This window comes from Elephantulus edwardii, unplaced genomic scaffold, assembly GCF_000299155.1.
Source record: "Elephantulus edwardii isolate Elephantulus edwardi_28Jun2011 unplaced genomic scaffold, EleEdw1.0 scaffold00358, whole genome shotgun sequence".
NCBI classification, from domain to species: domain Eukaryota; kingdom Metazoa; phylum Chordata; class Mammalia; order Macroscelidea; family Macroscelididae; genus Elephantulus; species Elephantulus edwardii.
In genome coordinates, this window is record NW_006400108.1 from 510,705 (window position 1) to 523,450 (window position 12,746).

Here is a 12,746-nt window from a genome sequence, read left to right on the forward strand (position 1 = left end):
TCACAGTAGTTGAAGTTCAGGGGTCTAGTCCTTTCTGGGTATCTAAGGCAACTTTAAAACAGTGAGAACACAATGAATTTCCAGAATTCTTGGGGCTACCTGAAAAAAAGTGCAAAGTGTTTAAGCATAACCAAGGCTGCTGCCTAGCAAAATGCAAAAGGGAGGAAAGGTTTCAATGCTCATGATACTCTCTCTGTACTTCTCTCTGTACACTTAAGGAGCCCATTCTTGAGAATGAGAAAGTGCCAGGGGCACAAACTATTAATGTTTAAACTGAGGATAAGAATGCCGGAAATGAGTGAAGGAAAATGACCAGGAAAAGATGCAAGCCAAGGAGAAAGGCACTTGGGTCCAGCTGAAACACCTCACAGAGAGGCACATTTTGTGAGAACGTATGGAAAGGAGCCTGAGCTGCTGGAACCTATTCCTTATGAATTCATGGCATAATCAGGGTGAAATAAAGCTGTCTAGTAAAGGGGGGGGGGGAAAGACCAAAAGAACCCAACAAAACAAACAAACAAACAAAAAAATGCTTAACAGCAGAATCTTGATAAAATGTCTAAACTTGCTCTTTCTTAAGTAAGAAACTAGAATCTAACACTAATCATCTTGGTTTGATCCTTCCTGCCTGTCAAGGTTCTCCTGGTTACATATAACAACGGCAACGTAAGATCATGACCATCAGCTCTGCCTTCTTACCAGGAGTTTAGAGCCCCAATACAGCCATGAAATTAGGCACAAGGACTGAAGGCAGCTTGGTCACATCTGTTGTCTGTCACAAAAGAATTCAATTATTTGGTGGTGCAATTCATAGGGAGTTGTGGTGCTGAGGGTTCAAATCCATCAGTGGCTCCTTGGAAGAAAGATGAGCCATTTCCTTCCACATGTTTTACATCTTCTGAAACTTAACAGAGGGTTATGATTCAACAGCCATGAGAATTTACTTGATAAGCCACATTTGACTACACCTCTGAGTCTAAACTTTATATTAACATGATGCCCAAAATCCATTTGAACTCATGGCAATTCCACAGTGTCAAAGTAGATCTGTCCCACAGGGCTTCCAATGCTATCTTTCTCCAGTAGCTCACCAGGTGGACAAGACTCTTTCAACTTCTGGATAGAAACTAAGCAAGTTAACTGTTAGGACAATCCAGGCATTCCAATACAACACGTTTCCAGTATCCTCTATTTTTGTTTTTGCTTCTGAGCTAGAAAAACAAATTGAGACTCTAAATTGGTCTTTTGTCAAATGGCAATGTCAAGGCCAACCAACACAGCAGAGGAGGAAATGCTGATTTCAAGGGAGGGAGGGACTAAGTCCTACCTGCTGACTCTGGGCACCTGGGCTGGGAAGCTCTTCATCGGGTTTGATCTTGGACCTCTTGTTGTGCATAGGGTCTCCAGTGCTGCTCACAGCTGACTCACTTGTAGGTTTGTGCTGCTGCTTTTAATTCCAGGGCCAGAGGGAAAAATCAGGTGTGATCAGTGTGCAGTATTATAATTAAAACTGGTAACTCAGAACAGTTTCATTTGGAGAAATGACTCTGGTAAAGCTCCAAGGCTGCTGCAACAAAGCTCAGAAAATACGTTCAAGACTGGATAGTACATGCTTGAGGGAGTCAGTCACTTTTAACACATGAGTATTAACTCCTCCGATGGCTTTCAAAAGCGAGAAGAATAGAACCAAGACCCTAGGCTTTAATAAGCTCCAACAGTGTTTTTCAAAGAACAAAGTTCTGAGAGGGGCACAAAACCAACATGGTACCGTTTGCCAAGTTCTTTAATTTAGTGTATCCAGGGTCTTCTCTCAGCATCAGTGAACCGATGAGGACAGGGCACAGAACAATTTCATTTCTATTCTAGTATATCATGAGCCTCAGCACTCACTCGGTTCTAGCATAGCAGAGAAACAGGACAGAGACCAGATAGGAGAAATCTGATTATTGCACATTCATTTCACTGGGACTAATAGAATGAAACTGGTGGGAGAAGCTATCATTTATTTAATGTGACACATACACAGCGGCCCTCAGATGATGAACAAATGGGATCCATTCTGATGTCTTTGAAAATTTTTAAGTTGAAAATGTGAGTATAATTTTCATTTTGTCTTACACCTGACTCCTTAAATTTAGTGAAAGAAAAGACTTGAAGCCTTTTTGATGATTTAAAAGCTGCATATTATTAAGTGAAGAGGATTTGAAGAATTTGTTGTGAGTAGAAGTTGGTTCAATTATTTCAAAATAGGGGCAAATATATATTAACATTAAAGAGCAAGTAGAGTTTTTAAGTTGAACATTCATAACCCTGAGACTGCCTGTACATAAAATGTTCATCAAAACTAAATACGTGTGACCATCTGCTGTTAGAGTTACTATAGCAGATAGGATGACTCCTCCCTATGATTATTAATATCGCATTATATTGTTTCTTATGCTTTCCTGGAAAGTGAAGTGATGTCTGGCACTGCAGCACCCATCTTGTGAACATGAGGTAGACAGAAAAAGCCTGATTCTCTAGATATATCTTTGAATAACTCAACAGAATCCAGTAACTGCCTATGTATAGATTTTTTCCTATGGGAGGAAAAGAACTCTTATTTTTTTTTTAAATTACTAATAGTTGGTGACATTGAGCTATCTCACCTGTGAGGACTCTGATGGGCCAGAGCTGACCTGGACAGGATTCAGAACAGTAGGGATTCCTGGAATAGGCCTCTGTGTTGGAAATGTTGGAGCAGGGTGGATGAGTGGAGGACTATGTCCAAAGGCCGAGCTCAAGGTTTGCTGTCGACTTAAGATTTGTTGATGCATATGGAGAGAAACAGGTGCAGAAGGGTAGGTGAAGCTCAAGGCAGGGCTGCAAGTGGGAGATAAATAAGATGACAATCACTCAAATGATACTCAAGAAACACAATGCCCAAAGCATACAATGCTCACCCATTAACATTTGTAAATTATATCATCCTGAAGCACATTCAATCTATTTCTATTAGAAGCTGAAAATAACTATTAGCAAACATCTTGAGAACTTCCACAAGATGAGATCTACAAGTGTACATGCACATACACAGACCTGTGAGATAAAAGGCATCAGTTAAATAACAACTATTTATTGCAATAACAAACTTTATATAAAAAAGAGACTGGGGCCTTCATACATTATAGGACTCTGATTGGTTCTGCAGTTCCACATGCTCCGGTGCATGGAACAATCCCTTCAATCTTGGCTCCCACTGCACGCACTCATATGTCTCTAGATCTTATTACAAGAGGAAAGAAAATCAATTGGTTAAATGTGTTTTGAACACCATGCTTGTCATATCACTCATTTGTTTGTAAAGATGGAAAGCTTGGTTCATCCAGAATGCCACCTAAAGAATTTCCATCAGTGCCGTCTGGTTACAGGAGCTGATGGATTAACCTCTCCCTGCTGAAATCGGTGATCAATGTGCTTCGATGGAAGAATATTCCAATGGGAGAACACAGCTCCCTCTTCGAGTTAAACAGCATTAAATGTCTATTGAAGCCCATTATGTATGCTAATGTCTGTCACCACTTCATTATGCCACAGGATTTCCCAGGCTTCAGGAAGTTCAGAGGGTGTCACAATATTACTAAAGATTGCTCAACTAGTAGGCAGTGTCCATTGTTCTGTGTACCATCACAGTTTAAGTACTAAATCCTTTTATAAGAATGATGAGCTTTAAAGGAACCCGCCTACAGATTAAAATGCATAAAAAACTATGAACAAATCGGTGGATATTTAAAAAAAAATAACTGATGGGAATAAAAACATCTAATATATATATATATGTGTGTCCCTCATCTCCTCCCAAGCTTTCCTGTGAAGTAATAATACCCAGGAAGAATTTTTTCTTGTAATATCAAAGGTAGAATTCATGCAAATTTCCAATCTGTTGTGTTAATTACTATTTCTGTTAAGCACATTAACTGAGAATATTCTAATTACAATAGCAAAATCTAAGCCATTTCAATAATTTTCAGTAATAATTCCAAAGATATACTCTGTGCATTAATGTGACTCTACATACACTATTCCTATTTGACTACAATCCGTAAAGGGTGGCTTCAATGGGATTACATTACAATATTGCTAGAGAGAGTCTTGTATTACAATAGCTTGCCCGTTTAAGACTGAATATCATTAAGAATGCCCTAGGAGAATTTCACTGGGCTTTGAGAATCTCTCTTTTCATTTTGCATTGTATTCTTTAATAAAGGAAAGCAGAAACCTGATGAAAACAGTCATTGTTCACAGTAAGTTAGGGAGAAATCAGTAGTAATATTTCGTTTTTGCAGTGTTATAGTTTCTGCCAGCGGTTCCATAAGCAACCATGAATGATTACAGTAAGACTTAGTAAGGTAGCCAGTGTGGGTGATTGATAGGACATTAATCAAAAGATGCATATCTGCCTCAGAATTTGTTCACAAGCTCTCTTCTAATAGCTGATTTCATGTTCACTGAGCTCTATGCCAGTTTGTTCAATTTATTTTTCAGTGTACAAGCCATTCATCAAAAACCACAATGATTTAATGTCTCCCTTTCCTATTGGTGAGTGAGTATTACTAAGTGTAACTACCTTATTCTATTCATTAAAACAAAACAAAACAAAAATACAAACCCGATCCCATTACACATATGATAATGTCACAAAGATTTTGTAAGAACCTGGAGATGTCCTTTTTGAGTTCCTGAAATTCACATTATCTGTTGGGGTGGAAAAGGCAGCTGCTAAGGTAACATGGACCTCTAACTGGGGGACACGATACTGTAGAGTTAAAAATGTTATTACCTAATAAAGAATTAAGAGAATTAGAGAAAAGTTTGCAAAGCAGAAAATGCCCTTGATTTTATACATAAGTAATTTATAAATGTTACCAGCCAGATGGAATTATTTTAAAACTTATTTTTTAGTTTTAGAAAGATGTAGGTGGAAAAGACAGAATGAGGCTCAGGCTCAGTCTCAGAATGAACAGCTGAGACGAGTTCAGAGCTGACCCTACAGTGAATTTTCAGAGGTTGTAAACTGCACGGGAGGAGACTGTCCATCTTTGTTTTGTGAAGCCACTTGGAGACTTGAAATAGCAGGGAGGTACTCACCTATGGCTCAGGGCACTATTATTTATATGATACTGTGACCATGGACACATCACAGTATGACTAGTAAAAACTTAAGAGGGCGGCATTACACACAATAATGTAAACTATGGACTTTATCAACATTCCTTCAACATCTGCATGAAATATGACACATTAACAAAAGGAGAAAATGGATGCAGACAGGTAAAGGTGTACAGGAACTGTCCTTATTTTTTTCTGCACAGAGTTTCTATTTTTAAAAGTGATGTCTAGTTCCTCAGGTACAGAATTCTCCTCGTAGAGCAACAGTGGATGCATCCTCCCTGATTTCAACAGTCACCAGAAAGGGTTGTGAAGGTTTTCAATACATTTTAGTAACATCTCCTTTCTGGGTTGATTTTTCATTCGTAAAACCAAATGAGAGGAATAAACATTATCTAAAATCTACATCAACTATTAGATTCCAGGGCTTATGTGCAGAAAAGGATACAAGGAAGATTTTCAGCATTTGCTGCTTACTTGCTTGGGCTCAAGCACAGTGGAGACCGCAAAGTGGTGCAGAATAGGGCTATGTTCAGATCTGTGGTTCACAGGGTTGTTATGAGTTGTCAGTGACTCAATAGCATCTGACAGCTACAACTGCACACTTGTAGCGAGCCAGCAAAAATACACTCTTTTCTCATCATGTAGACTTGGAAGAAGACATGATCCAGTGTAGGTAGGGCTTTGTCTCAGTCAAGAGGAGATGGCCATGGCCTTCTGCTGCAATGGGCCCTTAATGGTGCTGCAAGCGAGAAGGGCTCAGCTTGGTAGGCTAATTCTGACTGAAAAAGGAGAGTATAATGTTGTCGTGTCTACGGTAGCATCAGTGACCTAACCAAGGAGCCAGGATCCCTCCTGCTCTCAGAAAACTGCCTGTTTTCATACCATTTTTTCCTAAGGTTGTGGTAGGCTGTGAGTAATAAGAAGCAACAGAACAATGATGAGACACAGTGTCCTTTCTTCAAAGACTAACTACACCTCCCATGGGCACCGCCACACTCTTGTGGGCAAGATAAAAGTATGAAAAGAACCAAGTAGTTCCTGGGTAGTGCAAACAGTCAATTTGCTTGACTGATAACCAAAAGGTCAGAGGTTCAAAGTGGAATTGTTTCACAAGAAAGGTTTGTGGATATAATTCTAAAACACAAACAAATTAAACCCAACTCTAATCAGATATGGATTGCATAAACATGACTATTGATAGACCAAATGATAACTTATTAAATACTTCTAGGTGAAAGTTGAGAGAAACGAGTCACCAGCTTCTAGTTACTAAATCTAAGTGGCAGTGGGTCGGACATCTCAAGAATCACATGTCTTTGTTGTTATTAGGTGGCATTGACCTCAGACCACTTCTTAACACAATAAACAAAGTACTCTCAATTCCTGTGCCATCCTTATAATTAATGTGAAGTTTGAGTTTTACTGTTGAAACCACTTAATCAATCCTTTTCCTTGAAGGTCTTCCTCCTTTCCTCTGATGTTCTGTGATTGTTAGGTTCTGTCAAGTGGGAGTTAAACCACAGCTAATCCTTTACTGGGTTTTCGGAGACAGTAAATTGTAATGGAGAAGACTGACCATCTTTCTCTCACAGAGCAGCTGGTAGATTAAAACTGCCTATCTTTGGGATGACAGTGTAACTCCTTACCACTAAGTCACCAGGTCTCCCTTTGACCCTCCACTTTACCAAAAATTATGTCCTTCTCCAGAGACTGGTCCCACCTGACAACATGCACAAGGTATGTGATATAACGCCTTGCTCTCCTCTCTTCTATAGAGCATTCTCATTGCCTTTCCTTCAAGAGAGATTTGATCATCCTCTGGGGGGCCCATGATATTCAATATTCTTCACCAGCACAGTGATTTGAAGGACTCAATTATTTGGTGGTGCTTAAAAACATCATGGCTTGAGTCAATTCCATCTCAAAGTGACATCTCAGCTGTTTAAAATATTTAAAGATTTCCCCAAGACTTCCAGATATGCCCAATACAGTATGTCTTTTAAATGGCTTTACTGTTGCTTTCATGGGGGCTAATTGTGTACCCAAATAAAGTGAAATTCTTGAAAACTTATCTGTTTCACACGAGGATGTCTGATTTTTTTACGATGAGGCACAATACATACTGAAGACTGTAGTTTTTTTTTTTCATCATTAAGTGTTTAAAAGTAGCAAATAAAATTGTGTCATCTGCATACTGCAGGTTCCTTATATCCCCAATCTTGATGCTGTGTTCTTTCTCTCATAAACTAGCTTCCTGGTTTATTTGCTTAGCATAAAGATTAAGTGAAAGGATACAATGCTGCCTCATACTTTTCTTGCTTCTAAACCATGCAGCATTCCTTGTTCTGGCACTATGTACAGATTCCACGTAAGCACAATTAGGTTTCTAGTAATTTCCAAACTTTTCAGTCATCCATAATTTATTAAAATCCTACAAAGCAAAATAAATATGTTTGTACAGTCAATGAAATACAAGTAAATATCCTTTTGGTGTTTTATACTTTTAGCCAAGATCTATCTGCCATCAGCAAGAATACCCCTTGTTTTATGTCCTCTTCTGAATCAAGTGTGGTTTTCCAGTAGTCCCCTGCTGATAAACTGCTGCAATCATTTTGTACTTACCTTCAGCAAAATTTTACTTACATGTAATATTAATGATATTGCTTGAAAATATCCACATTCTGTTCGATCATTTTCATTTGGAATCAGCAGGAATACAAATCTCTCTCAGTTGCTTAGCCAGAAAGCTATCTTCCCAATTTCTTCTTAGATGAATTAGCACCTCTAGGGCTGCAGCTGTCTGTGGAAACAACTGGTATTCTGTCAATTCCTGGAGCCTTGTTTATCACCAATGCTTTTAGGGAAGATGGGACTTATTCCATCAGTACTATTGGTTCTTGATCATATGCTACATCCAAAAATGGTTTGAAATTGGACCAATTAATTTGGCATAGTATTTCTTCCATTTTCCCTTTACGTTTCCTGTGAAATTAAATTTTTGCCCACAAATTCCTTAAATATTTCAATTCAGGGCTTAAACTATTTCTACATTTCTTTGAACTTGAGAAATACTAAACATGTTTTTCCCTCTTGGCTTTCAGACTCCAGGTCTTTGCATATTTCATTATCAAATTTTGCTTTATCTTCTCAAGCCACCCTTTGAAATCTCCTGTTCAGGTCTTTTACTTATCATTTCTTCCTTTCACTTTAAGCTCTGATGACCTAGTGGTAAGGAGTTGTGTCACCAACCCAAAGGCACAAGGTTTGAATCCACCAGCTGCTCTACAGAAGAAAGATGAGTAATCTTCTCCCATGTGATTTACAGTCTCTAAAATCCCAGTGGAGAGTCCAGGTATGAGTGAGGTCTGACTTGCCAGCACACAACAACAATATATTTAAGAGCAAGTTTCAGGGTTTATTGTCATATTCATTTTGGTCTTTTCAACATTTTGCTTTCTTCATGAATGATATCCTTGGTATCATTCCACAACTCATCTGGTCTATAATCAGTATTCAACACACCAAATCTATTCTCAAGATTGTTTCCAAATTCAGGTAGGATGTTCTCTAGAACAACATTCTGGTGCAGTGAACTTGCTTTAATTTTGTTCAGCTTCAACTTGTGTATTCATCTGAGCTGAAGGCTCTTCAGTCAATCCTTGACTAATGATACTGAGCTTCTTTAGCATTTCCTTCCACCAATGTAATAAATTTTGTTCCTATATATTCCATTAAGGTAAGTCCACACATATATAGTTCACCTTACGTTGCTGAAAAGCTACTTACAATGCATAATTCACTGGTTTTGCAGACCATCCAGGTAAGTCTACACATATGTAGTTCACCTTTACGTTGCTGAAAAGCTACCTACAATGCATAATTCACTGGTTTTACAGAATTCTATCATGCACAAATCACTCTTTGATGTGGATCTGGTTTCATGCTTCTCATCGCTTCTAGAAGTTAGTCGACTGGTTCCCTCTTGCACATTTCTATGTTTAAATGTTACCTCCTCAGAGAGGCCTTCTCAGATGCATGCTCCTATTCTAATCCCTACATCTCTCTTTCAATTACTGTCCATTATTTGATATTTTCATCCTTATCACAGAACTCTAATATTATATTTTCATTCTCTGGAATGTGAGCTCCAGGTTATGTGGACACAAGTCTGAGCTCTTCATTGAATGCCTTAGACCTACAACCAGACCTGGCATACAGTAGGCACTCAATACTGAATCTCTTCCTCAATATATTAGCTTCTTATGGCTGTTGTAATAAATTACTACAAACCAGGGAAGAAAAAAACCCCACAACAACCCACATTTGTTATTTCACAGCTCTAAAGGCTCACGAACTACTCAAACATGAAAGAATAACTTTTTCACAGGTCTGGAGGCCCGTCCTTCTCCCAAATGCTGGAGGCTGCTCACATTCCTCAGCTGGTTGCCCCATATTCCTACTTCTACTTTTCTCATTACATCCTCTTTTCTGATTCTTAACTCTAAATTTCTGCACCCCTGATAATGAAAGACCAACCCCTTTGGATAATTCAGAATAATCACTCATTTCAAGACCTTTAAGATAAGCACATCTATAAATTCCTTTCCACCATATATCCATGTTCACAGGTTCTAATTATTAGGATATATACATTTTTTACTACCACTCTAAAAACAGATACTTCGGAGAAACCTGGGGTTTCCTATGTAAAGTATAATTTGGCAATGTGTTTATAATACATTATTGCATATGAATAGAAGAATAGCAGAGAACAGATATAGATGACTATAAATATCAGAAAATCCCACCTTAAGAACCCCCTCACTTCCTAGTTGCTGTTTTTGCTGTGTATTGTGAAGTATGAACCAACCTATAGCTGACCTTCCAGCAAGTTTTTGGAGGCAGTTAATCACAAGAGAAGAACACCCATCCTTCTCCTGAGGAGCAGCTGGTAGATTTGAACCCTTTGCCTTTGAGATTGCCACACAGTTTCTTAACACCAGGCAACCAGAGCTCCCTGTATCTCTCATGTATTCTTCTGTATTTCTTATGTACCTATCTCTTATGAATTCTTCTACAAATTCCAAGAAATAAAAAAGTATTGGTGGTGCAGTCTGCAGAGTTACCTGAAGAGGGCCAATTAGAATCTACCAGCGGCTCTTCAGGACAAAGACAGGCAATCTACCATGCGATTTATAACCTTGGAAAACATGCTAGAGGGTCAGCTCTGAATTGGCTTAGACTCAACAGCAAGAGTTGAATAACATAGTTGAACATTTTTATAAATCTTTAGTTTTTTCCTCTGAAAGAGGAAAAACTATAGTCTGACATTCAGACCTTTCCAGTTACTATCCTGAGCTTTTTTTTTTTTTGGGGGGGGGGGGAAGCACATTGGTTAAGTTCTCAAAATGTAACCAAGAAGTTGGAGGTTAAAATTCACCTCATGTCACTCTAGAAACTATTGTGTACCTGTTCTAGGCCATGGTCGTTGCAATTACTCTCTATGCATCACAGAGCTGGACAGTGACTAAAGATGACAGGAGAAGAATTGATCCCTTTGAGTTGTGGTGCTGGAGAAAAGTCTTGAACCAAGAAAACAAACAGGTCTGTCATGGAGAGGGTGAAACCAAGTTTCTCCTTGGAGGCTAGATTTTGAAGCTCCGTCTCACATACTTTGGGCACACACCCAGGAGGGACTGGTTCTTGGAGAACAACATCATACTCAGAAGGGTGGAGGGACAGTGCAGGAGAGGAAGACCACCTCGGATGAGATGGATTGATATAGTAACTGGGGTAACACGGGAAGGTGTGTCTGACTCAGTGAGATGGGTTCAGGAGAGAGCAGGCTTCAGAGCTTAAAAAAAAAAAGCTGTCAATCTGCTTCCAAAAGGTTACAGCCTGGAAAATCTTAGATAGCAGTTATACTCTGCACACACGGCCCAGCCATCAGCCACAATCCACCTAAAAGTTTTGAGTTTTGGTTTGAGCCTTCTTAGCTGAAAGTCTTCACACTTCTGCTCATCCCTATTCTTTCTCGTGGGTAATCTAAAAAACAAATATACTTCCATTCATATTTTTTAATTCTCTTTATTCAACATTTAATAAAGTGTAATTATAAAACAAATTTTATTTGGTTTTCCCCTTTTCTAAATGACAGTATGAAAGATAGGATAATTTTGAAAAAGCCAAACTTTTCTAAGAGTATGACTCCTAACAGTGAATTTATCCTTAGTCAGTAAAGACCTTGGGACTTTCTCAATCTTCTCATGTGTGTGTTACTAGGCTCACAAGCTTTCAGAGATAAGGATCCTCATTCTAAGACCAGCCAGAGCTCTGAGGAAGGTAAGAATTATGCAGGAAAAGAAAAAGGAGTGAAAGTGTCAGGAGCACAGTAAAGCAATCACTAATTTGTGAGCATTCTAAATGTCTGCCTGAGGACAGTCAGCAGCAGAGCTAGAGGGAACTTGCTGACACTAGTGAGCCAAATTTGAAAGTAATTTCTCCATGGCAGCTGTTATAAAGCCAGGAAAAATTATTAAAAATATTGTTTTCTTAAAGGCTAGAAAACAAAGGAAAAACTCATAGATACCTGACTGCCCCACTTGTGGTGTCTTTACCCACCAAGAGAACTTCTATCCGTCACTCTAGATTTGTGGCTGCTGGATTTTGATTTATAAAACACTTATTTTACAGTGGCAGTCCACTATGTTCAGCAACTCAAGTGCACAATTCACAGAACGTCAAAATAAAGATAAACCATTCACAGTCAGTTCCACCTTGACGGTCATCTTTGATTCATAAGGAATAAGCAAACTGATCAAATGGATGACTTCCCTTTTCTTCGGATTCCCAGAGATTTTGGTGGAAAAAAAATTGTAAAGTATAAGTTTCTAAAAAAAGTTCAGGTGTATTATTCTCTATTAAAAAAGTAGAGAAAACATTCTATCAATATGATTTCAAAAACTGAGCTCAAATGTGGCAATTACTCTGGCCCTACTTGTCTCTTACCAGTGTGGCCAACAGCACCCTGCTTATCTCAAAGTGGGAGTTCTGGTGGCTTGGTCCAGAGCGGGCTGTAGTCTTGACCCAAACACACCAAAACTCTGGTGGTTCAAATCCACAGGTCACCTGGGACAAAGGAGAGAAATCTCTTCCCATTCAATATACAGCCTCAGAAACCCAAAGGAGGGTTAGTATGAATAAGCGTCAACTCAAAGGTAATGAAAATGAGTGTACTGCAAAGACTTTTCACTAAGAATCTTAACAATCCGAATGGATAGAGAAGTTGTGGTATATCCACACAATGGAATACTACGCAGCAATGAAAAATAAGGAACTCATGCAATATTATTCAAAGTGGGTGACCCTGGAGGACATTATGCTGAGTGAAATATCTCGGCCACAGAGGGACAAATGCTGCATGGTGCCACTGTTGTAGAATGGGTCTGACATCAGGGTGGGGGTATGACAGAAAAAACTGGACAAATTATGTATATTGTATTTAAACAGATGAGGGAAAGAACAGATTAGAAGTGATATATGATTGAGTATTGCGGTTAGCACAGGAATCTAGAATTAAGGTTGCATAGAGAAGT

At 38.8% G+C, this 12,746-nt stretch overlaps 1 protein-coding gene across 1 annotated transcript in view; it reads right to left on the minus strand.

Moving 5' to 3' along the window:
* Positions 1-12,746, minus strand: part of GLI3 (GLI family zinc finger 3) — a 435,743-nt gene that overhangs the window by 82,781 nt on the left and 340,216 nt on the right. The window contains exons 7-8 of the mRNA XM_006902022.1: positions 2,649-2,862; positions 1,328-1,441 (exon numbers count right to left, since the gene is read on the minus strand). Of these exons, the coding sequence (XP_006902084.1) occupies positions 1,328-1,441; positions 2,649-2,862 (328 nt within the window). The remainder of the gene's footprint in view (positions 1-1,327; positions 1,442-2,648; positions 2,863-12,746) is intronic.